This window comes from Alligator sinensis, unplaced genomic scaffold, assembly GCF_000455745.1.
Source record: "Alligator sinensis unplaced genomic scaffold, ASM45574v1 scaffold663_1, whole genome shotgun sequence".
In the NCBI taxonomy this organism is placed as follows: domain Eukaryota; kingdom Metazoa; phylum Chordata; order Crocodylia; family Alligatoridae; genus Alligator; species Alligator sinensis.
Window position 1 is genome coordinate 673404 of NW_005842205.1, and position 22232 is coordinate 695635.

General features: G+C 40.7%; 1 protein-coding gene across 5 annotated transcripts in view; it reads left to right on the top strand.

Moving 5' to 3' along the window:
* GHR (growth hormone receptor) overlaps positions 1–22096 on the top strand; it is a 215016-nt gene extending 192920 nt beyond the window's left edge. For all 5 annotated transcript variants that reach the window (XM_025207702.1, XM_025207703.1, XM_014521342.2 and 2 more), the window contains 6 exons: positions 6435–6595; positions 8292–8470; positions 12356–12524; positions 14766–14853; positions 18618–18687; positions 18963–22096. In XM_025207702.1, the coding sequence (XP_025063487.1) occupies positions 6435–6595; positions 8292–8470; positions 12356–12524; positions 14766–14853; positions 18618–18687; positions 18963–19943 (1648 nt within the window). In that variant the 3' untranslated portion in view covers positions 19944–22096. The remainder of the gene's footprint in view (positions 1–6434; positions 6596–8291; positions 8471–12355; positions 12525–14765; positions 14854–18617; positions 18688–18962) is intronic.
* Positions 22097–22232: the final 136 nt, after the last annotated feature.

Sequence of the window (22232 nt, forward strand, 5' to 3'; positions counted from 1 at the left end):
GAGAGGGAAGGCCTTCGCTCTGGAATTAGGCACGGACGCGTATCGGTAGTTTAAAAGATTGTTTACTTACACCGAGATGGCAATGGTGTAGGCTGGAAAGCTTGATTAAGTTGCAGTTACAGACAGACACAACACAGACGGTCTCGTGGAGGTTGCTAGGCTCCACGGTGCAGAGCTCCGGATGCTCTGGGTGGACAGGCCACCAATGTAGAAATCGTAAATACGTCTTAAATTAGTCGCGCTTGAAGACGGGAAGAGGTGGGCGGTGGATCAGGCCGCCACGCTCCTCTGGATCTCACACAGGGTTTCTATTACCCTGCCGTGTACCCAGAGCCCCCACGAGATGGATGTGGAGTCCTCTTCGGCTTGGGCGGAAACTGCTCAAGCCTCTTATACGGCTAACAGGCCAATCGCTAGCCGCCACGTGTGAATAATTTAGCACTAGCCAATCACGGGGAACGAATTTGCATACCGGTGGCGGGAACTCTTTTGCACCGTGCATTCCTCTTGCAACTCGAGCAATGCACCCTGCAAAAGAAGCTGCAGAAAAGGCGGGAAACTGGTCCCTGCACCGGAGTTTCCTCTTGCTACAGGAAACTCCCGTGCAATGCTCTGCAACTTAACGTGGATAATTCTGATGCCGAAGCGCACACACACAATCATGCCTTTTGGGTCATGACATTCATGTCATAGAACAGGCTAAAAAGGCACAGTATAAGAGCATGTTTTGTAATCTGAATTGTCAAATGTCTTGCAGTGGCTAATAGTGATTGTGGCAAATGATTAAACATGGGAGGAATTAGTCTTAATAAAAGCAGGTCGGAGTTGTGGAATCTAGGATTTAAACACTGCACATTTTTGGGGAAGTCATTTGAGATATGGGACTTTGATTTGTCCTTTCTGAACCTATCTTATAGCTATGAAATTCAAAGACAGGTTTTTGAACCCTATCAGAAGTTTCAGTTGTGTTCAGCTTTGGTCCAGGCATATTTCACATATTAGTTTAAAGCTTTAGCATATGCCTCCTAATTTAGTTGCCAGTTTGCACTCTGAATCATATATGCCCAAAGAATAGCTCTGCTCAGAACCGCATTTTATAGCTTGTTATTTCATCCTGTTGAATGGAGTAGCACGGGGCAATGCTTTGCTTAAGCATTTGTACTTTTAGTGCATTCTAGTGCTTCGCCTGAAAGAAGCCATGCAACTGCCAAGTAGTGACAGCTAATGGAAAATCTGTCATTCACCCATGACTGCAGCAGATGGACATAGGTTCTATTCTCTGTATTTCATCTAATGTACGTGGTTAGCTGACAGTTGTCATCTCTGTTTATGTGTAACTACAGAACATAAACTTTAAAGATTAAGTTAGCAATGAACTTAGTCTCTATAAAGATTAAGTTAGCAAAAGTTAGCAATATAAATTGGCCACCTCCCTTATTTATTATTCTTACCAGAAGCAAGTATTCTATAATAAAAATCTGAACTCAACAGTAAAAGATTTTATCAGGATGTATTTTCATTTGCCTTAATTGTAGTAATCACCACAGATTTTAAATTAAGGAGGCACCATTATGAGTCTGGCCTCCGGCATAACACAGGCCATTGAATTTCACCCAGTAGCTCCTGCATTGAGTCTAACTTCTGGCAGAGCTACAGTATATCTTTTAGAAATATGTTGAAGACTAGGACTAGGTCAATCTAAGTGCCATTCTGTACAGATGTTTGGGGAGGTTAGATCGAACAAAAATGACTAGCCTGATCTTAGGTCACCTGAGGTGTGCTGAGATTGGGCATGACTTATTCTGATCTACTGAAAATCTGTACACATTCAGAGTGCAGCCCAAAGCCTGGAAAGTCCCAGCTGCTCACCCTACCCCCAAAGCTGTACTGTTCCTACCCCCAGCCCCAGACCTGACTGACTGAACTATTTTCATCCCCCTAGAGACCCACCAGTCCCCTGTGCAGGCCTGCCAGCCCCCCCAATCCCACTTGCCCTCAGCCCACCCCAATTTAGATCATGTTCCTCCCAGCACCAGCCAACATGTGCACAAACAGCCTATGATCTATGATCATGCAGCTCAACACAAGCCATATGATCATAGATTTGGTCCCAGAAATGTCTGCATGCACCCTAAGAATATTGCATTAGTGCCATTCGATTACTGCATAATTATTGAGATACTAAATGATGGATAGAACTGCTACCCATGACGTTTCTTGCCCTTGTTATGTTTCTGATCACATTCTTTTAACATAACCTGAAGTGCTAGAAATTTTATTATAAGCCTGATCAAAGGGCTGCGTATAACAGTCTTGTCCCTTTCACAGTATATGTAGATAGCTCCCATTCATACTGACAGACATTACACTATGCAGGACTGATGATATACTCCAGATTATTGCAGGATGGAAAGCTGCTGTTTTAAGTAAGGATAGACCAACTTTCCATGTCAAAGGACTTGGTGACAATTTGCCAGGCCCTTGTGGGGGCTTTCCCTAATTTTCCTATTTATAAAATTGCATGTGTTCACGGTATTGACATAGGAATGAAAGGACTGTCAACTACTGGCAGAGTGGATGGTGAAGGGGGGAGTGTGAACATGGCATAGTCACAGTTTTCCACGCCTTGAAGTTCCAAGTTGAGAAGTTCTGATTCAGAGCCTGCTCTCCTCCCCCTATCTACCATGTTCAGTACCTGCTGATGGATCTTTCCTTTGTGAATTTGCCTCATCCCCTTTTGAGCTGGGTTAAACTATCAACTGTCACAACATTTTGGGGCAATGAGTTCCTCAAGATAATTTGTGTGTAAAAAAGATCTTCCTTTTGTTAGTTTTAAATCTATTATCTAATAGTTTCATTTTATGTCTCTCAATTCTAGTATTTTGAGAGATGGTAAATAATAAATCCCTATTTACTTTCTCTGCATCACTAAATTTTGCCTACACTGGTGTCCTTCTTGATAATGAAATATAAAAATGTTTATTATTTTTCGCCAGCAACACAAACCTATAGCTGATTACTTTTGTCCTAGCTCTGCAATTTTTGGGAGTAGATGGATGGCCCCACAACCTGTATATTTTAGGAGTGCCCTAAATTTAGGCTACCCTGGGGGTATTGGGCAACCCTACTTTATTCTGATTCTGATTCTTTATTCTGAGTTAGATACTTTATTCTGATTATTTATACTGAGTCAGATAGGCTGATTATTGTCAAGTGGTAAAACAGCTAATGGGAGATACTATTATAGTCAATTAGATTCTAGCACACCCATGCCCTATTTTCAAGTATACAGGCTGAATAAATGCATAACAAACAGGTCTGTAATTTTTCCAAGGAACATCTGGGTATTAAAATATATTGTTTTTCATAATATCAATTCTGTTTCATGGAGAAAGAAGTGAAATTTCATGTCTTTTGACAATGAACTTAAAGGCTTCACTGGGTACAATTTAAACAACTGGCTTGCACTAGGTGTCAGGTTTCATTTTACATTTCAGCTGGATGTAATCTTCTTGTAAAGTATTTCATTGAGCTATATGATTTGTTTAGATTGCAGACTTCCTCAGAGTTCCTGTGTTCAAAGGAACAGCTACTTTATTTTGCTGCTTATCTTATATGAGCTACTCTAGTGATGCAGATGGAATAAGCAGGATCTTAAGGACTGTCCAATGAACCAGTACCACAGATCACACTCAGATCTTCAAACCTTTCACCCACCCAAACGTAGGGAAAAGTGAATCATTGTTCTGGATTGTGTAAAGTGGGGATTGGCAACCCCAGGCACATGTGCCAATTAGTGGCACGTGGAGACATTTTCCCCAGCACTCAGCGGGTGTGCGAGGACATGGTCTTTAAAAAATGTTTAAGCTGCTGCTTTGGGAGCAGCACAGGTACCAGGGGTGGAGTCAGGAGAACACGGGGACACAGTCTGTGTTCTTCTGGCCCTGTCCCCTGTCCCTGGGCTGCGCTCTTCAGCCCAGCCCAGCCCAGCCCCTGGACGGGAGCTGCCAGGGGCGCAGGGTTAGGGCCCAGGCCTGGCAGGCGCTGTGCAGGGTTGCAGCACTGGAGGCTCCCAGAGGGTGGGTGAGCCCTAGGCCCAGGAACATGGGTGCCCCATCCCACCGCGGTGGGGGCAGCACTGGAGTGCTGAGCATCAGAGCCAGATGCTCAGGGCAGGGTCTGGACGGCGTGGGCAGAAGCAGGTGCTTGGGGAGGCACTGCCGGCAGCAAAGGCAGGGGCTGAGCGGGAAGCGGGGCAGCCCCAGGGCTCCATGGTCTCAGGCCGCAGCAGGGAGGCAGGGACGCCCAGCAGCACCCCAGGTGGAGCTCAGCCCACTCAGCTCCATGGGGATGGGGCACAGCCACCCTACCCACGAGGGGACGCTGTCTGGCCAGGGTAGGATGCCAGGCCCAGGGGTCTCCAGCTCTGGGCTCGGCCTCCCTGCACACCGGGCACAGCACGAGCAGGGCGGAGCCACCCCCAGTGCAATGGCCTGGCCATGGGAGCTCCCAAGAACAGCCACCGTGCCTGCCCTGGCCTGCCTGGGCCCTGGCCTCGCCCACCAGCAGCTCCCCTCAACGGGCTGGGGCTGTGCAGGGTCAGTGTACTGCAGGCTCCCGGCCAGCTCGGTCCCAAGCACCACATGCAGCTGTTCCCAGAGCATGGCGGGCTCTGCCTCGCTCGCTCGTGCTGTGCTTGGCGCATGTAGAGACCAAGCCAGGTTAACCCCTCGAGCCTGTCATCCTGCCTCAGCCAGGCAGCATCTCCTCACAGGCAGGACAGGGCAGCTGCACCCTATCCCCGTGGAGCTGTGCGGGCCTGACTGGGCCCCACCTCAGGTGCCGCTGGGCTTACCCACTGTGGCCCAAGTCTGCAGAGCCCTGGGGCAGCCTCCCACCTCCCACCTGGCCCCTGCTGTCCTCTGGCTGCTGCCTTCCCAAGGGTCTGGCCAAGCAGGCCTGCCCACAGCACCTTCCCCCACGCTTACTTCTCCCTGCACTGCCTAGACCCTACCCCAAGTGCCCGGCTCCAGCATTTGGAGCCCCGGTGCTACCCCCACCCCGGTGGAACAGGGTTTCTGTCTGCCCGAGCCCCAGCTAGGCCCGGGCTCCCCCTCTCTGGGACCGTCGGGGAGGCCTGAGTGCCCAGGCCTTGGCGGCTGCTGCTGACTGGTTGCTGCCTTCCCTCCCCCTGGACCAGCAGGCCAAAGCCACAGCCGGTAGCGGTGGAAGACATGGGCAGCGAGGGACGCATCCTCTTTCTCTTTCCATTTTTTTCTCTTTTTCTTTCTCTCTCTTCTCTTTCTCTTTTCTTTTCTGCTCACTCCTCTTTTTCTTTTTTCTCCCCTTTTTCTCTCTTCTCTTCCTTTTTCTCCCTTCTCTTTTTCTCTCTCTCCTCTATTTTGTCTTCTTTTTCTCTTTTTCTTTTTTGTTCTTTACCTCTTTCGTTTTTCTGTCTTTCTCATCTCGTTTTCTTTTTTCTCTTTCCCATTCCCTTTTTTTCTCTCTCTCCTCCTTTTCTTGTCTTTCTCTTTCTCTGTTTTTTCCCTCTCTCATCACAACATGCTTAACAAAAAAGAATACACAAGAACAAAGGTAGCGTATGAAGTTTTATTTTTTGTCACCAGATTTAGAATGCTGAAAAAGCCTGGTATTTACCAAAAAAGCAATGTTTATGATGATTAACTATATTAATATGCAGTGTGTCCTGCCATGTAGCCCCTGCCCTAGTTTTGTTTTTCTAGCATGCTGGCACTCCAGCACCTTCCAAGGTAGACATTGCGGGTTTTTTGGCACTCTGGCCAAAAATGTTACCTACCCATGGTGTAAAGAGTCTGCAGAGATTTGGAAGCTGGCCTTCACCAGGAGATACGCCGCTTCCCCTAGCACACATGCAGCTGGCATTATTTTCAATGTCCGCAACCTTAGAGAAGAGCCCCTGATACCAGAGTTCTTCTGATGACCTAGCCAGGCTTGAATGGCTGAAAGACTGCTGGGTCCCAAGCTAGAGAAGCCTTCAGCCTTCAGCCCTGGCATGCCTAGAGAAGGAGAAAGAAGCGGTCTCCTCTTGTCCTGAGTCAAGCTCAGCACTGCCACAAAAATAAATTAGTGTTTTTGAGGTGGAGGGGTCAGTTTTATAATGGATTCAACTTGCAATTTAGCCTTTACATTCAAATACCCACCATGTTTCCACACACCAAGAAAAGTCCTGAAATGCTTCCTGCTGTGCCTATAAATACTATGTGCAATCCAAGAGAATGGTTCAGCTTTATTGTAAAAGATGGTTAACACTAATGAGTTTTATTTCTACTTCTTTACAAGCTGTGACTTGTCTATCAGGCATGTTGCAGTATATGAGTGTATGTAGTCAGAACATTGGCAATATATATATATATATATATATATATATTTAAATTACTGTGTTGTCTTTCTAGGGGTGATGAAGAATGGAAAGAATGTCCTGATTATGTAACTGCTGGAGAAAACAGCTGTTATTTCAATACATCTTACACCTCTGTTTGGATACCTTATTGTGTTAAACTTGCCAATGAAAATAAAGTGTTTGATGAGAAATGCTTCAGTGTTGATGAAATAGGTAAATTTTTTCATGTATTTTAAGCTGCATTTTTTTTTCCTGGTGTATAGATTTTGTTTACTGTGCCTTTTTGCATTAATTTTGGAGGTCTGTATATTTAAATTCTCAGTGCAGTAAGATTAGCCTTAAATGCAATCTGCAAAATGGGACAGCATTAGGAAATACTATCCAGGTTGGAAGAATACATGCGTGATAAAGGCTGATGTGTAGCTTCTTTATAAGATGCATTAGGAAATGATTCAACGAGTCAATGAGCTCCCTTTTCTGGTGTAAAATACCACTGCTTTCTCAAGTATGTTGAAATGTATCAGTATGAAGCCCTCATGCTGAAGCATCAGCAATAGATAATGCATATTCATGTTCTACATGAGCAAGAAGGTTGTCTCAAAGCTGCAAATTTTGGTTGCTTGATTGGTTCCAAATTGGATTAAGAGATAATAGGATCATTACAGCATCATTTGTACTCTGAAGCAATAGAGTTCTTAATTTAGTTTTTGTGAAGACTATGACCTTTTCTGAAATAAATTAACCACTTCTAAATTTTGGGCAACCCGTGTCTCTTACTATGCAGTTGAATGGTTTGTTAGTCTGTTGGCTTCAAAACTGCACTTCATTGCCATCCAAAGGCCTTAGACTTATCCTCACCAGGAGGTCAAAGTAGCATATGAATCTTACACATGACTTTAATTACAGCCACCTCAATTAAGTTGATTACAATTATAGCAGCCTAGGATTGGGGCAACATACAAAGTGCATTATGTACCCTCTGTAAGTGTAGTATTTCCTGGCTGTAGGTTCATATTCATTGCAAATTGTCATGTACATAGAAAGGACACTGTAGTACTATTCCAAAATTGATGTTAACAAGAATCAACATATGTGGGCTGCCCTGTAGTTCAGTTAATAAATAAAACACATTTTACAACAAGCTTTGCATAACAGTCCTGGGAGTGAGAAGTGGTGGAAATGTGGGAAGCAGGGGGATCCTTTGTGTTCTGGAGCAGTGAAAAACTCATCTGTTTGAGAATAAATTATGAGAAAGTCTGAAGTTCTCTGTGCAGACCAAAAACAGAACTGCTGCAATGCCATCAGGAATTTTAGTTGAGATTATGAAAAAACAGATTTAAACTGTAATGTTCTGTGAATGATCCTGGAGTCCCAGCACAGGAAAAACTCCCATGGATTTCAGCCTAACAAGGACAGTTTTATTTTATTTGTTTTGGGGTTTTTTTCATTTCCTTTCAAATGCACATTTCAGCAAAAATTAGCTATAAAACACAGGTAGAATAAGTCCATTGACTATAAAGAACAAATGGGTGGTAGCATTAGCATTAACTTTGGGAACAATTTTTGGTCCAGAATTTCAAAATTCTGGAACATAAATCTGATTTTTCCAAAATAAATGCATTGTCCTGACCCCTGTATAACCAATATATGTTTTTATTATTGATTTAACTGAGGCCAGGGTTTCACCCTGGAATCAGCAGGTTTGGGCCCTCTAAGTTTCATGTTGAAAATGTCTTCCTCAAATTAAACATGCCTTTCTTGTATCAACTCTTTAGTAATGTTGATGATAACTTTTAGGTTTAGACTGTAATTGCCATAAATGAAATCAGGAACAGTGTTTAGGAAGAATACTGGTTTCAAGCTGAGAACTGGCTATTTTATTTAAACAAACATTCTGTTTATACAACAGTACTACCTGATCCCCCTATTAATCTCAACTGGACTCTACTTAACATCAGCCTAACTGGGATCCATGTGGACATTCAAGTAAGATGGGAGCCACCACCAACAGCAGACGTTCGTAAGGGGTGGGTTACCCTGGAGTATGAGCTGCAGTACAAAGAAGTAAATGAGACAAAATGGAAGGAGGTATGAAGGACATTTTTGTTATGTAATAATTATAATACCTTAGGGCACGGGTGGCCAACCTACTGCATGCATGCCACAAATGGCGCAGGAAACTTCGGTGTGTGGCACACGCAACCCAGGTGCCTCTATTTCCAGCTTTTAAGGCACAAACTCTATCAGGTACATGTCTAGGGGGTGGGAATGAAAGTGGCACTTCAGGAGGGTTGGGGCTTAACTTGTGGCATGTTAGTCAAAAAGGTTGGCTACCACTGCCTCAAGGCTTCTCTTGTGCCTAACTTTCTCAGGTGTCGGGAGCATCTATTAATTAAAGCACATTACACCTTCATATCAAGGCAGACGTTCTAGACTAAAGTTGCCTTACATTTAGAGGTGCACCGATAGATCAGTCCCATATAGTATCAGCACCGATAAAAGGAAAATTGACATTATCGGCAATCAGCTTTTTTTTGGCTGACGTGGCCAGTAATGTTGCCAATAAATGCCATGTGCATGTGTGCAGCCACAGCACCACACACAGGTGCCCGGAGTGCAGCCCCATAGCGTGGAAAGCAGCGTCCAGCTGGTAAGTCTGTTGTGGGGGTGGGGGCGTGAGGGAAGGAAGGATCTCTCGAACATATTTAAACAACCTTTGCAGCAACAGGATATTGAGCACTGTGGTCCACCTGCTTTGCCTGTGGCAGGTTAAGCTGTTAAGTCTTGTGTTGTGTCAAGGTTAACTGTGTAGTTTTGCTAAGAGGTTAGACAGTGCATTTGTATAGGATGGTTTGGATAGGGACAATCCTGTCCCAGGCAGGGCACTGAACTAGATGACTCTCAAGGTCCCTTCCAGGCCTACTTCTCTATGATTTTGTGATTCACATAGGGTGTTTACCATGCTTTAATAAATGCACGTTAGCTTGAACACTTTTGTTTGATTCTCGTTAGCTTTGAGTGTCCCTGTGCAAGTAGGTCCTCGATCACTCAGTATATAATTTTAATCTGAACTGCAGGTTTTTCTCCTGTGATATTCTCTGTTCTGTTCAGCAATACCATAAGAGCTTCAAGCACCACAATGTAGTGATACTTGGGGTCTAGGACATAACAGGTTTGCGGCAGTATAAAATAAGAGCGTACAGACAATGTAAACTCCTATACCAGTTTAACATCATACAATACAAAGGAAAGAAAAGAGGTAAAATACACTGATGTAAATTATACAGGTGTAAGTGCCATGTGACCACAGTTATCCCTGAATAGTGGTTTGTTCATTGCAAACAGGGTGTTGTTACCTGCTCTCCAGCCATCTGCATTGAGGCATTGTTGAAGCACCTACTGCAGCAAGTCTGAGATAACAAGTTGTGTTTCTCCATTAGATAATTATGTATTGGTCTACAATAACATAATGACATCAATTACACCAATGTATCATGTGCCCAGGCCTATAGATAAGCAAGATAATGTAGCTGTTTAGATGGTGAGGGAGTGCTTACAACAAACTACAGTAAAATCAGCTGAGGAATAGTATTAATAAATCCCCCTAACTCTTTTTTACAATGGTATGGGGAACACACACAATTAAAAAATTGACAACAATATTTAAAGCATCAATCTTACAGATGAAAAAGAGAAGAAACTGAAGAAAATTGATGGTCACCTTAAGCTTTAGGTAATGCAGTCTCATGCCCCATGAGCTTTATTTGTGCGTCAGGATTGTTGGTTGTAGCTGTGTTGCTCTAAGGACATAAGCAGTCAAGGTTCTTTGGGTAAATGTGATATCTTTTATTAGACCAACTAAATAGTTGGAAAAATAGTTGGAAAAATGGTTCTTTGCAAGCATTTGGGCTCAAACACCTTTCTTCAAGCATAGGGTGAATCTGTCGGGGTTATGATTCTCCCTGTGCTCGAAGAAGGGTGTTTGTGCCCAAAAGCTTGCGAAGAACAATTATTCAAACTATTTACTTGGTCTAATAAACGATATCACATCTACCCAAAGTACCTTGTCTGCCTTGTTCATGCATCAGCAACCTTAGTAATTACAGAGTACTTTTGAAAACAGCTTTCTCAGGAAAACAAAGATTTGAAGCTCCTGACTTTAGAACTTTTAGTAAGAAAACAGGTAGGCTATCCATGACAAATTGTTGTTGCTTAAAGAAAATAGTTCTACAGATCCTATATCATTGTTCTTTTTGTACTATGTGATGATTATTATTTGCACTAATGGGTACTTGGCTTTTGAGGCACAAAAGTAACAAGGTTCTTTCTATGACAGTGAAATATGGAAGAGTGAAATCCTAGCCTGAGTCAAGTCAGTGGCAACATTTATACTGACATCAGAAGAGTTAAGATATTACTTCTGATATTTTTTGCAAAAAATGTCTACTGATATTTGTGTCACGGGGATGTTTGACACTGAACATTCAGTTGAGATCTGTCTTTCCAATATTAAATTACCTATTGCATGAGATTATGCTCTGGATAAAGTCCATTGTAGAATATACCATAATGTACCAGGTACTTTTGCACTTGTAATAGTGGTATATAAAGAATTCTAGCATTTTACAAGTTAAATTTGTATCTGATCATACTCCAGGCATATCAGGATGAGCTTGTCTGATTTTTCTGGTGTACATCAAGTACATTTCTTCCAGTCTGTCTCCCACTTCCATTGAAAACCATTAATTGATACCTTGAAATAATACTATGATTAAGCATCAACTCATGAATGTTCCAAATGTAATGCATAGTTTTAGCAAAACCAAAATTATTTTCAGTAAGACTTTTTTTTTAATTCCAAATACTGAATCTTTTGCCTCATCTTCCATGGCACACAGCAAAATTAAACTGGACATAAAATTTAATTAGGCAATAAAGAATGTGAAAACTTTTTCACATTCAAAACTTTGTGAAAAAGTTTTGAATGTGAAAACTTTTATAACCAGTCAGTTTGAACACAGACAGTACATTGGTTTTGAATTATTTCCTGTGGAGTGACTTTTTATTTGTGTTACAGTACCATAAAAAGATTTCCCATAATGTTCATTAAAACAGAATTCTAGTCTGTCTTTATGAACATTTCCATCAACAATAAAAATAGTAGGTTTTTTTCCTGTTTAACAAAGAAGTATGGGTTTTTTTCAAATACAGGGAAAACTGTTCCCTGATGTGCAAGCTAAAATATAACTAAATTTGACCTACTGGTAATACACTAAGGAATAATGATCAACAAAGGAGGGGTGGAAGACCTGGAAGGATAAAGATTTACTGGGATAGACTTAATTTTATGTAGGTTTTCTTCAGCCTTACTTTTTAAGGATAATTTATTTTACCGTTGATTTCACTAGGTTTAGAATTTCAGCTGCTGCATTTATAAAAATCCTTCAGGATGACACCTGAATGGATTACACTCTTTGCTGTACTATTCTCCACTACTGTAGTGATGCAGCACATATAGATCAATATGTACCAATGCAGATTTATAGTTAATATTTAACAGAGAATTTTCCAAGGCCTGGAATATCTTCCAAAATCTATTACAGATTTTAAGGGTTATTGTTCCAATTTAGTTATATTTGGACTTTTAGGGAGACATACATTCTTCCTAAATAAGTGGATTTTGTAAGATGTACAATGAATTTGGCGTGGTTTTGCACAGAAAACATTTTAGTTCATAACATTGGTGCTGCAGAGACTTGTTTCCAGGGCTTCCATGTTACTTTAGCAAGATTGTCATTGGGAAGCCAGTAGAACAGTTTTGAAACATTAAAAGGGCTTACAGCATGACGTGTGCCGTATGTAACATAAAGGCTCCAGGTGAGTAAAAATGCCTGCAGATGTTTACATTTGAACCAACAAGAAATTGGCAACCAAAAACCAGTCAACTAAGCATCCATCATTTTATCTTTGCAGCTAGAACCCGTGTGCTCCACAACAGTTCCATTGTACTCTCTGAAGATGGGACGAGATTATGAGATACGAATCCGATCAAGGCAACGGACTTCTGAAAAATTTGGGGAGTTCAGTGAAACCCTTTCTGTGTCTTTTTCTATGGCTAGTGAAGCAGTTCTGTGTGCTGAAGGTGAGCGAGGACAAAGAAGTCTACAATGAAATGAGGATATAACCATTGTTTTGCTTGCCATTGCTTTGCTTGGTATATATCACTTGGCTACACTAGGTGCTCTGGTGACTGCAGTCCAGTCTCCTTGGCTAGGCTGGTTCTCTGGCACTGCAAAAGCTGTTTGTATTGTGGAATAAGATTAAAAAGTTCAAAAACAAACTCAACAGAGCTGCTTCCCAACTTGGCAGAAATCAAAACAGTTAATTTTAGGATTATAAAAAACAACTTCTGTCGTCCATGCCATACATGCCAAAGTGAGGACAATCACATATCACGTCAGGGAATACACTGAACACAGCAGGGATGAGGAACAGAAGTTCCCATTTCCATGTATGTTTTTACATGTGCGGCCAAATGCACTGAAAAGATGGTGTGCCTCCTTCTTGGGGTCCCAGAGATCGTCCAGATAGTGGCTTCCTCACTCCCACTTTCCTCCCAGTTTTAAAAGAGAGCTTTTTAAAAAGAGAAAGAAATAATGGCTGAAGGGAGCCATCCCTTTTCTTTCTTTCTGAAATTAAGGCAGAGCTTTTTCAGGCCTGAGCTGCAGATTTAGTAACTCTTCCAAATTTGGTGTCATTGACCCTTTAATAAGCTATTTTATTCACTTTTCAAAGTCATTAAGTAGCCCAATTCTGAACCTTTCAAATACAGATTCCCAATGATACTTCCTTTCGCTTCTTTTATCACCGTTTTTCATTTCAAGTTCACACAAGCTCTTAGCCAAGTTCTGTCCATGTGGCATTGTTCTTTCTGGCCAAGGCAAATTGAGTTAAAATTTCAAGTAAGATTTGCATCTAAGCACAATATCAAAGAATATTATGAGCTTCCAAATACATTGTACTAATTGAGTTCCTTTCAGCCCTATTGGTCCATATACCTGCATCCCTCTCACTTCAGTGATGATCCAAGTTGGTGTAAAGGAATTTGTGCATGGATGAGTTGGCATGACTGGGACATGAATTTGTAATTTTCTGCTTAGGAACAAAATGAAAAACTCAGAAGCAATCACAAATGTGTCTGACATGATTTATTCTTCTTTATTTGGCATTTCTCCAGATAGAACGTAGACTTCAGGCTGAAATTTTTAGCCTTAAGCTAGGCACTGAAATACACAGGTAGACACCTGATTTTTCAAAGAAGTTGCACATCTCTAGGTCCCACTTACTTCAGTGAGACTTTTGGGAGTTCCATGCATTTTAGAATGGGGCCTCTTTTTTCACTGGCTCTAGATGGATTGAGGTACCTATTAAGTGCACAAGTTAAAAAAAGTTGGCCTAAGAATAAAAAAGCTGAGCTATTAACAGAGCAGGAAGACTGATGCCTAAAAATACTTTTGTCAAGAAAGTTTGTATTTCTGTGCATATATAGTATTTTACAACTATAGATAATATTTCTTAGCCATAAAAATGTGTGAGGTCTGAAAGACAAGGACTCTTAGGGCTGCAGCCAGAACAGATTTCTGTGCATTTTGTACTCTCCAGTCACAGCTTCAGTATAATGGTGACGTCATTATTTAAGAAGCATAGCATTTCACTCGTCAGCTTTTTCTCTTCCCTATTCTACAACAGTACTAAAGAGGCTCAAATCTCTCCTTGCATGCAGTGATCTGAGGCAGAAAAAAGAAGGAAAAAGCCCTGTTCCCAGATTAACTTGGCATTGCTCAGAGTACAAGTGAATGTCTTCCTCTTGCAGAAAGTAGTGTACACATATGGGCATGGTTTCCAAGGAAAGAAGTATGGCTTGCCTATGGTCTGGCATAAGATGCTGTTACCAACAATGAGAGTTCTGTTTTCATTGAACGAAGCAGTAAAATGTGCCTTCAGCAGGGTTTGCTGGCAGTAATACAGATATCATGCTCTGAGAAGACATGATATCTCCCTCCTGGGAGTATTTCCATCCTTCTGAGTATAAATACTGCTTTTGCAGCCCCTGCTGTCTTTGGCAGGCTTTGGCTTTTTATTGGATTATTTCAGTTTATTTTGCAATGAGTCTAAGTAGATTTATGACATGTAATATTAAAACTTGTACAGTTGGAAGGACACTTTTACCTTGATTTCAGCACCGAATTTTTAGATTTAAGTGGCCAAAAAGTCCATAACATGGATAACAACTCCTTTGGCATAGGAAAGGGAAGTTGCCTTTAAGGTTACAGCAGAGCTTTGCATAGATTCCTGCCAGTATGATTTTGCTATGTTATTTCAGAAATCCAGTTTCCATGGCTCTTCATTGTCATCTTTGGAACATGTGGGCTAGTGGTGGTGATGTTCTTAATTCTGTTCTCTAAACAAAGGTAAATTTGTTTAATTTCCTTGATTTTCTTAGGTGTTAATGAGTGACATTATTTAATCAAATCATACATTCATGCTGCCTTTCTGTAAAGGACTTTTAAGTCTTATATTAAATTGACAGTCCTTGCTCAAATCTGCTGTTAACAGGCTTATATAAATGCATGTTTACATAAACAGCAACATTTTAATTTTTTTCTGATTTAAATGCTTCCAGGCAGCCAGCCAGCAGCAAAAAATTGCAGCAGACAAGATCTAGCAGTTAACTATGGGATAAGGAAGCCAATTTCAGAATCTGAAACTGTCTGATCTGGAAAAAACTCTCTGGATTCTAAGGGCATTTTTACACATGCAAGCACTGCAGCGCTGGGCACTTTGAAAAGCATCCGGCACTGCAACACTGACAGTTGTATAAGTGGCAAAATGTGCGTCAGTGCTGAGAAAATGGTGGCAGCTTGCTTTTGAACTAAAACACATAGAAGGTGCTTTAGTTCAAAAGTGCACCACCACCATTTTCTGCACGCTGACGCTCATTTCACCACTTAAGTAATTGCATGTGACACAGCATTGCTCACATCAGCTCATGTGCAGAGCAGACTTGATCCATCGCTTCAGAGGAGACTCGATTAATCTGCAATATTTTGTGAGACAAAAAAGTATGTGTATAAATGCCCCTTGATGCTTTATTAAGTACAGATTTTAGAAGACTTAGAATGTAAGGAAAGAGGCAAAAATAAAAGGAGCCTTTTCCTTGAGATTTTTTTAATGGCAGCTTAAACTTGGGTTGAATCTGAATTTTTTATTTGTCTGGAACAATGGGGACCTATCATTGTGACTTTCTCCGTAAGACAACTTAATTACCAGCCTTTTTTTTTTAAGCATAGTGAAAATTTTTACACAATATCCAAGATGAAGCAGAAACCCACCAGGCGGTTTATAAAGCTCATTCATTGTAATAAACATTGTGTATGAATTTCTACAGTCTAGTTTCATCATATTGATGACTCCTACTCTTTGCAGGTTCCAAAAATCATTCCCTTGATGCTGTTGACTAGAGCTGGGCAATTGACAGTGCATTGTCAATTTGGCTAATTTAGCCCTTCTTACTACTTACAGATTTTGTGTAACTAGTTTTTCCATGTTTGTTCAAATGTATCATGCAAGCCACTTAAAACCTAGCTAAAAGCTGACCACAGTGCATAAATACCTTTTAGAATCTGACCCCTTACCTCCATAATAAAATCCAGAAACCCAAGTTGAGAAGCATAGATTCCCTTTACAACATACAGGGAGAATTAGGTGCTTCAGAAAGAACCGGTACACTGAGCAGAGAGACCCCTCGAGGTAGACAGTATCCCGACATAAGGATGTCTTAAGTCCCACCCTTCTCCAGGTCTTAGGTGTCCTACTCAAGGTGATTCTTCACTCGGGATCCACACTCCTGAAAATTGTCCTGGAGCTACTTTCTTTAAAAAACCTAGCAACTGATGGTGACTGTCCCTTTTATACAGGAGGCTACTGGTTTGAGCACTCTCCCTTACCTCTTCTTACCAGGATCTTTTAAATCCCTAACCGCCAGGGCACAGGCTATTCTAGGTCAGAACACTCTTCCCCACTCCTGTTGAAGCTGTGCCACTGTGCAGAAAGGAATGCAACATTTATTGGGCTAGAAAAAGTGTGTGTGTCTTTAGTTTTGTTGTTAGGGCACTTAGCCAGCTGGAGTCTGAGCTTCAGTCCCTGCTCTAAGGATTGTGTCTGTATTTTCTCCAATGATTGCTTCATGTAAAAGGCATAAACAGCCCTGGGAAGGGGGTATCCTGACCGTTATTCCAGGTGAAGCCCTACCCATTTTTCTGCACAAGAGCACAACTTAAGCAGAAGGGATAAAGAGTATTTTCACCAAGTATAGCCTCTAGATTCGTGGTAGGGCTCTCTTACAAAGTCAGACATGTGGGTCTAGAGCAGTGATGTCAATCGCACCCTAGCCCAATCTGGCCAGGCACTGCTCTGATACAGCCACATGCCACCCCAATCAACTGCCCCTATCCAGCAGTGCTGCCCCAATCCTGCACTGGCCCAATCCCATGCGCCCAGATCTGGCCATTCACTGGCACGATTGGGCATGTAGGACTATGCTATTTGGCCCACAGGGCTCCCCAGTGGTCTGGAAATTTGGCAACAGAGGAGCAGCAATTAAAACTGCTACTGCTCCTCACCGCCTAATTCCCAGACCCATGCAGAGCCCCATGGGCCAGATGACATGGCTCCATGAGCTGGATTTGGCCCACGGGCAAAGGCACGAGCACCCCTGATGTAGAGGCAATTGAACCTGGCTCTACCATGTTGAGGGTAAGTGCTCTAAATCACTATGCAAAAGAAAGGGACCTCTTCTAGCTGTATTTTAAAATAAAATGGTAATTGCCATTGCTTGCCCCTGTAGATGCTGTGAGAACACCCACCAGTAATAGGGGGAGTAACTCCAGCTGGCTCAGTCAGACATAGGCATGCTGAGTATGCTTAGCCAAACACTGCCAAAACTGAGGTGTTTCTGTGCATGTCCAGAAGCAGGACTTCAGACACCTGCTGGACCTTCAAATAGGCAAATAGACATACCTGTGCTATTCAAGGCACCTCCAGAGTTAAGTAGCAACTGAGCAGGTGTTTTCAGGACTGGGATTTTAGACTTAGGTGTCTGCATTTCATTTAAGCTTTACTGTAACCTAAATCTTTTCATGGCAAGCATCAATGAAGTACTGGCTATCGTCCTGTTATACATGAGCTTTGAAACAGAAACTTTGAAAAACACATTAAGCTAGAGCCAGTACTTCATCCATTCACTGACCTATAGGACAAGGAAATGGGCGCATTATACAAAAAGAAGACCAGCTTTTCCCCTCATGGCCACACTAAACATGTTTTTGCAACAGAGGAAAACACAAGGAAGGGGTTGTATGCATGCCGCTATTAAAGAAAAGCCTGTATTTTCCCAAAACACAAGATACTGTTCAGAATTAAGGAGGGGTTCCCCTCATATTGACTACATTTACCATTGTGTAAAGGACAAGTGCAAGAACTATGTATATCCAATTTAATCTTGTACAAGCAGTGTGCTGGCTTTCATCCCACAAGGATTATCTCCAGACTGTTGTCATGGAAATTATTTATTCCATCGATGTCTGTTTAATGACTGGGAAAATAGAGGCTTTTGTAGCGAGTCTTAATTTGAACTTAACCTTTTGCAGTAATGAATCTGCATTTTTTGTTTATCAGGCCTAAAACAATTTCCTTTCTTTCACCACCTCCCCCTTTCCAATCCCCTATTTCTTATTTAACTTATGCAAGACCTTATCCCAGAAGACACTTTAGGAAAGTCGCTTTGTATATTGAGTAATCCATGCTGACTCATATAAGGTTATTTTTTTTAATTATACAAGAGGGACACTATACATATTTTTCCTAGAATTTACTCAAGACCTATTTTTCTGTGAAGTGTAAACTATTGAAAACTAGAGTCCAAATGTGAGAGCTGTACACAAATCTAGTTGGTTGTAACCAGCCAGATTTCAGAAAACCTGTTTCTTATTTTAAATGAGAGTAGTAAACAGCCATTTTCCCCTTCATTATTACTTTGAAATTTCCATTGTGTTAAACCCCTTAAATAAATGTAAAGAAAAGGAATGCTAAGACTTTTGAGTTCATTTTTCTGAACTCAAAAAAGAGCATTTTAAATTACTTGGAATTAAAATGCTGTGTTTCATTTTTTTTCAAGGTTAAAAATGCTGATTCTCCCTCCAATTCCAGCTCCAAAGATTAAAGGGATTGATCCAGACCTGTTGAAGGTAATTTTATTTCATGGTATAATATAACTCTTCAGAGCAGATATAATTACAGTAGTGATTGATGAAAAGTATTCTCCCATGAAGAGGGATTTTGCAGGAAAACGTCATCACTAGAGGTGCTTAATATTAGGAAAGATGCCAGAGTGTAACAAAACACCCTTTATAACTGGTACCATTACAGCAGCATATTCCTTGGATGAATGCATTACACATGAACATCAGAATGGCCCCTGACTTTCTCCTTTTTCCTGTTTCACCTTGGTTTTGCTCTGTAGAAAGGAAAACTAGAGGAAGTGAACTCCATTTTAGCCAGCCACGACAGCTACAAGCCACAGCTGTACAACGATGACTTGTGGGTTGAATTTATTGAGTTGGACATAGATGACCCTGATGAAAAGACCGAAGGATCCGATACAGACAGGCTCCTGAGTGATGCCCACATGAAGTCTCACAGCTGCCTTGGCGTGAAGGATGATGATTCTGGACGAGCCAGCTGTTGTGAACCAGATATGCCAGAGACTGACTTTAGTGCTAGCGACACGTGTGATGGCACCTCAGATACTGATCAGTCCAAAAAGATAAGTGAAAAAGAGGAGACTCTCTTGTGCCTTGATCAGAAAGATAATAATAAATCATTTACGAATCTAGATGACCCAGCAAACCAGCAACTTATTAGTCAGTCTGAAGATAACCAGTCAAGACCACCTTTTGCTGACAGTATTGAATCACTTAGCCCAGTTCCACCGGTCCGTACCCAGCTAAGCAACCAGAGCTCAGTGACAAATATTGACTTTTATGCACAGGTAAGTGACATTACGCCAGCAGGAAGTGTTGTACTTTCACCGGGGCAAAAAAATAAGACAGGGAGAGCACAGTGTGAGGCCCATACAGAACCAGCTGCACAGTGTCAATCGAACTTCACCATGGACAATGCCTATTTCTGCGAAGCAGATGTGAAAAAATGTATCGCTGTGACTTCTCATGAAGAGGTTGAGCCACATGTTCAGGATCAGAGCTTTAATGAGGACACTTACTTCACCACAGAGAGCCTTACCACTACGGCTGTGAATCCTAGCACAGCAGCAGAAGAAGCCTCAAGTTCCGAGATGCCTGTCCCAGACTATACCTCCATTCACATAGTACACTCTCCACAAGGCCTTGTGCTCAATGCTACAGCATTGCCTGTGCCAGACAAAGAATTTATGGTATCATGTGGCTACGTGAGCACAGACCAATTAAACAAAATCATGCCATAGCTTTTCTTTGACTATGTGCATATAATATGTATTTAATGGCATAGAGTTGGCTTGGGCTTGTATGCTTGAACCAAAAAAATGTTTAAATTTTTTTTGTGGTTCTTAAGCTTTTACCTGAAATGTTGAAGCATACACCATTAATCAAAATATTCTTCTTGTGTACTGTAAATATTATCTATGAATTGTCTCAAGAGACTGGTTAGTGGCAACAGCTGTCTTGTTATTGTGGGTGTTGATTTTTGTGAAACTGAGCATCAAATGACTATGTTAAATGTACAGTAAATCATACTTTTTGAAAAAGCTAAAATCAGTTGGTTTTTGAAGCTTAAGAATTTAATGTTAATTACACTACAAGCTGAGATCTTTATATTAATTAGGGTTGGGAAGTTGATTGGTCAAATATCAGTCAAAACTTGTAAAAAAATTGCCAATAGGTCCAAATAATACACAGAAAAAGCACAAATTTTCCATTAAGAAATGTATCAAAAACAATAAAGATCATATGTCTGTCAAGAAAACTATGAAAAAAGGGGGGAGGGAAGGGGGTGTTGTAAAAGTGCTATAATTTTTGACTGGTCAAAAAATATGCAGTCAATTGACTGGTCAATTGACAATATTTGACCAGTCAATTGACTGGCTTGCAAACCCCAATATTAATAATTGGGCACTGAAAATGTAAAATATAGATGAGAAAGTAAAATTAGTTTGAATAAATACAAATTTATTTTAGTTTATATAAATTAATAAGGATATTTTAATATTCTAGACATAAAGACATGAGTATTTTATATTATACTACACACTGTTGTTTAATTATAATGATCCATCTAAGGAATGTATTTGCTGCACTATTATAAGAGCTTGTTTCTGCTTTAGTCATTGCAGCAAAAAAGAAAAGATAGTTTTATACAGAGCCATTTTGTACCTCCAAAGAAACCTGTTGAGAAATTTAAAAAATATTATAGCAATGTACGTGAATTGATCGTATTAATTTCTTATGGTTATTATAAAAATATATTACATAAACTTAAATTTTGTAGGAAACTTTAAAATGTGCAAAACATTTGGGCAATTGAACCCATTCTTCACCAGATTCTGGTTAGTGCCAATAATACATTTTTATACTGCAGTAGACACTACAGTCATTTTTTGTTTACCAAGTTCTTTAAAGACCTGCACATACACTTTTATTGAATGGTTTTGAAGAAAACACTCTAAAAACATCAAAATCTCTTGACATGAGACCAAATTCTGAAGTTCTTACTCAGACAAAGCTATTGCTGATGTTGCTAATTTTTGCCTTTAGTAAATATTGAGTAAAAACTGAGAAAGAACCTCAGGATTTGGGCAGCAGTGCACCTCTGAGGTGGAACAGAATTAAAAGAAGTTAACAAAGAAACACGTTAAATACGGTATTGATTTAAAGTCTGTTTTCTTTTTTACAGCCTAGAGAGAGAGAATCTCTCTCAGTCACATTAGGGAGACTTTCAGCAAGCTGTGTAAGGAGAGAAAAGCAAAACTCAGTGGGAGAGCTTTCTTCATTTTTAAGTGTTTTAAGAAATTGAGAAAGCTTTGCAATTAATCATTATTTGCTTCAGAAGTTACCTTTATAGGCACATTTCATCTTAGCAGAAATATTTTTAGAAAGCAAATGTAACCAGGGACAGTATTTTTTTTTTTTTTTTAAACGAGAATAGCAATCTATGAGCCTAGTCGCACAGACCTTCCTCACACAAAGTTAATTCAGTGCAACTCTTCCTGTGACTAAGGACTGTAGGATTGGACCCTATGGTTGGATGAAATTTTTAAGTGTAGCATGTACTTTATGGTAAATGTGCATTAGACATTCTGCTAATTTGCTGCTACGTTTTTCTAACAGCTACGTTATTTAGGTTCATGTAAATTTTGATAAATGGTAAACACTAATGTAATTAACAGCTACGTATGTGTTTGGAAAAAGTCTCGTACTATATTTCTGTCACCAAAAATAGTTAAATACCTCAATCAATCTCAGAATGTTATTTTGGTACTTTGCTGGTCACACAAACCATTATACAGCCGTATGAAGAGTTGTGTCTTGCGGTTTCTATTTAACTTTCCATATGTCAGTGGGTTTTTTTTCTCTCAAAGTTTAATAAATTTATTTTCTTTGATTCACCTTGACACAGTGTGTTTTATTGTAGGAGCTTAAGATGTTAAAATGTTTCTGGGGTATTAAGACTTTAACCAATAAAAAGCAAGGGATTCCCATTAAATGGAGCAGAACACAGCCACAGTTGCTTGGAGTGG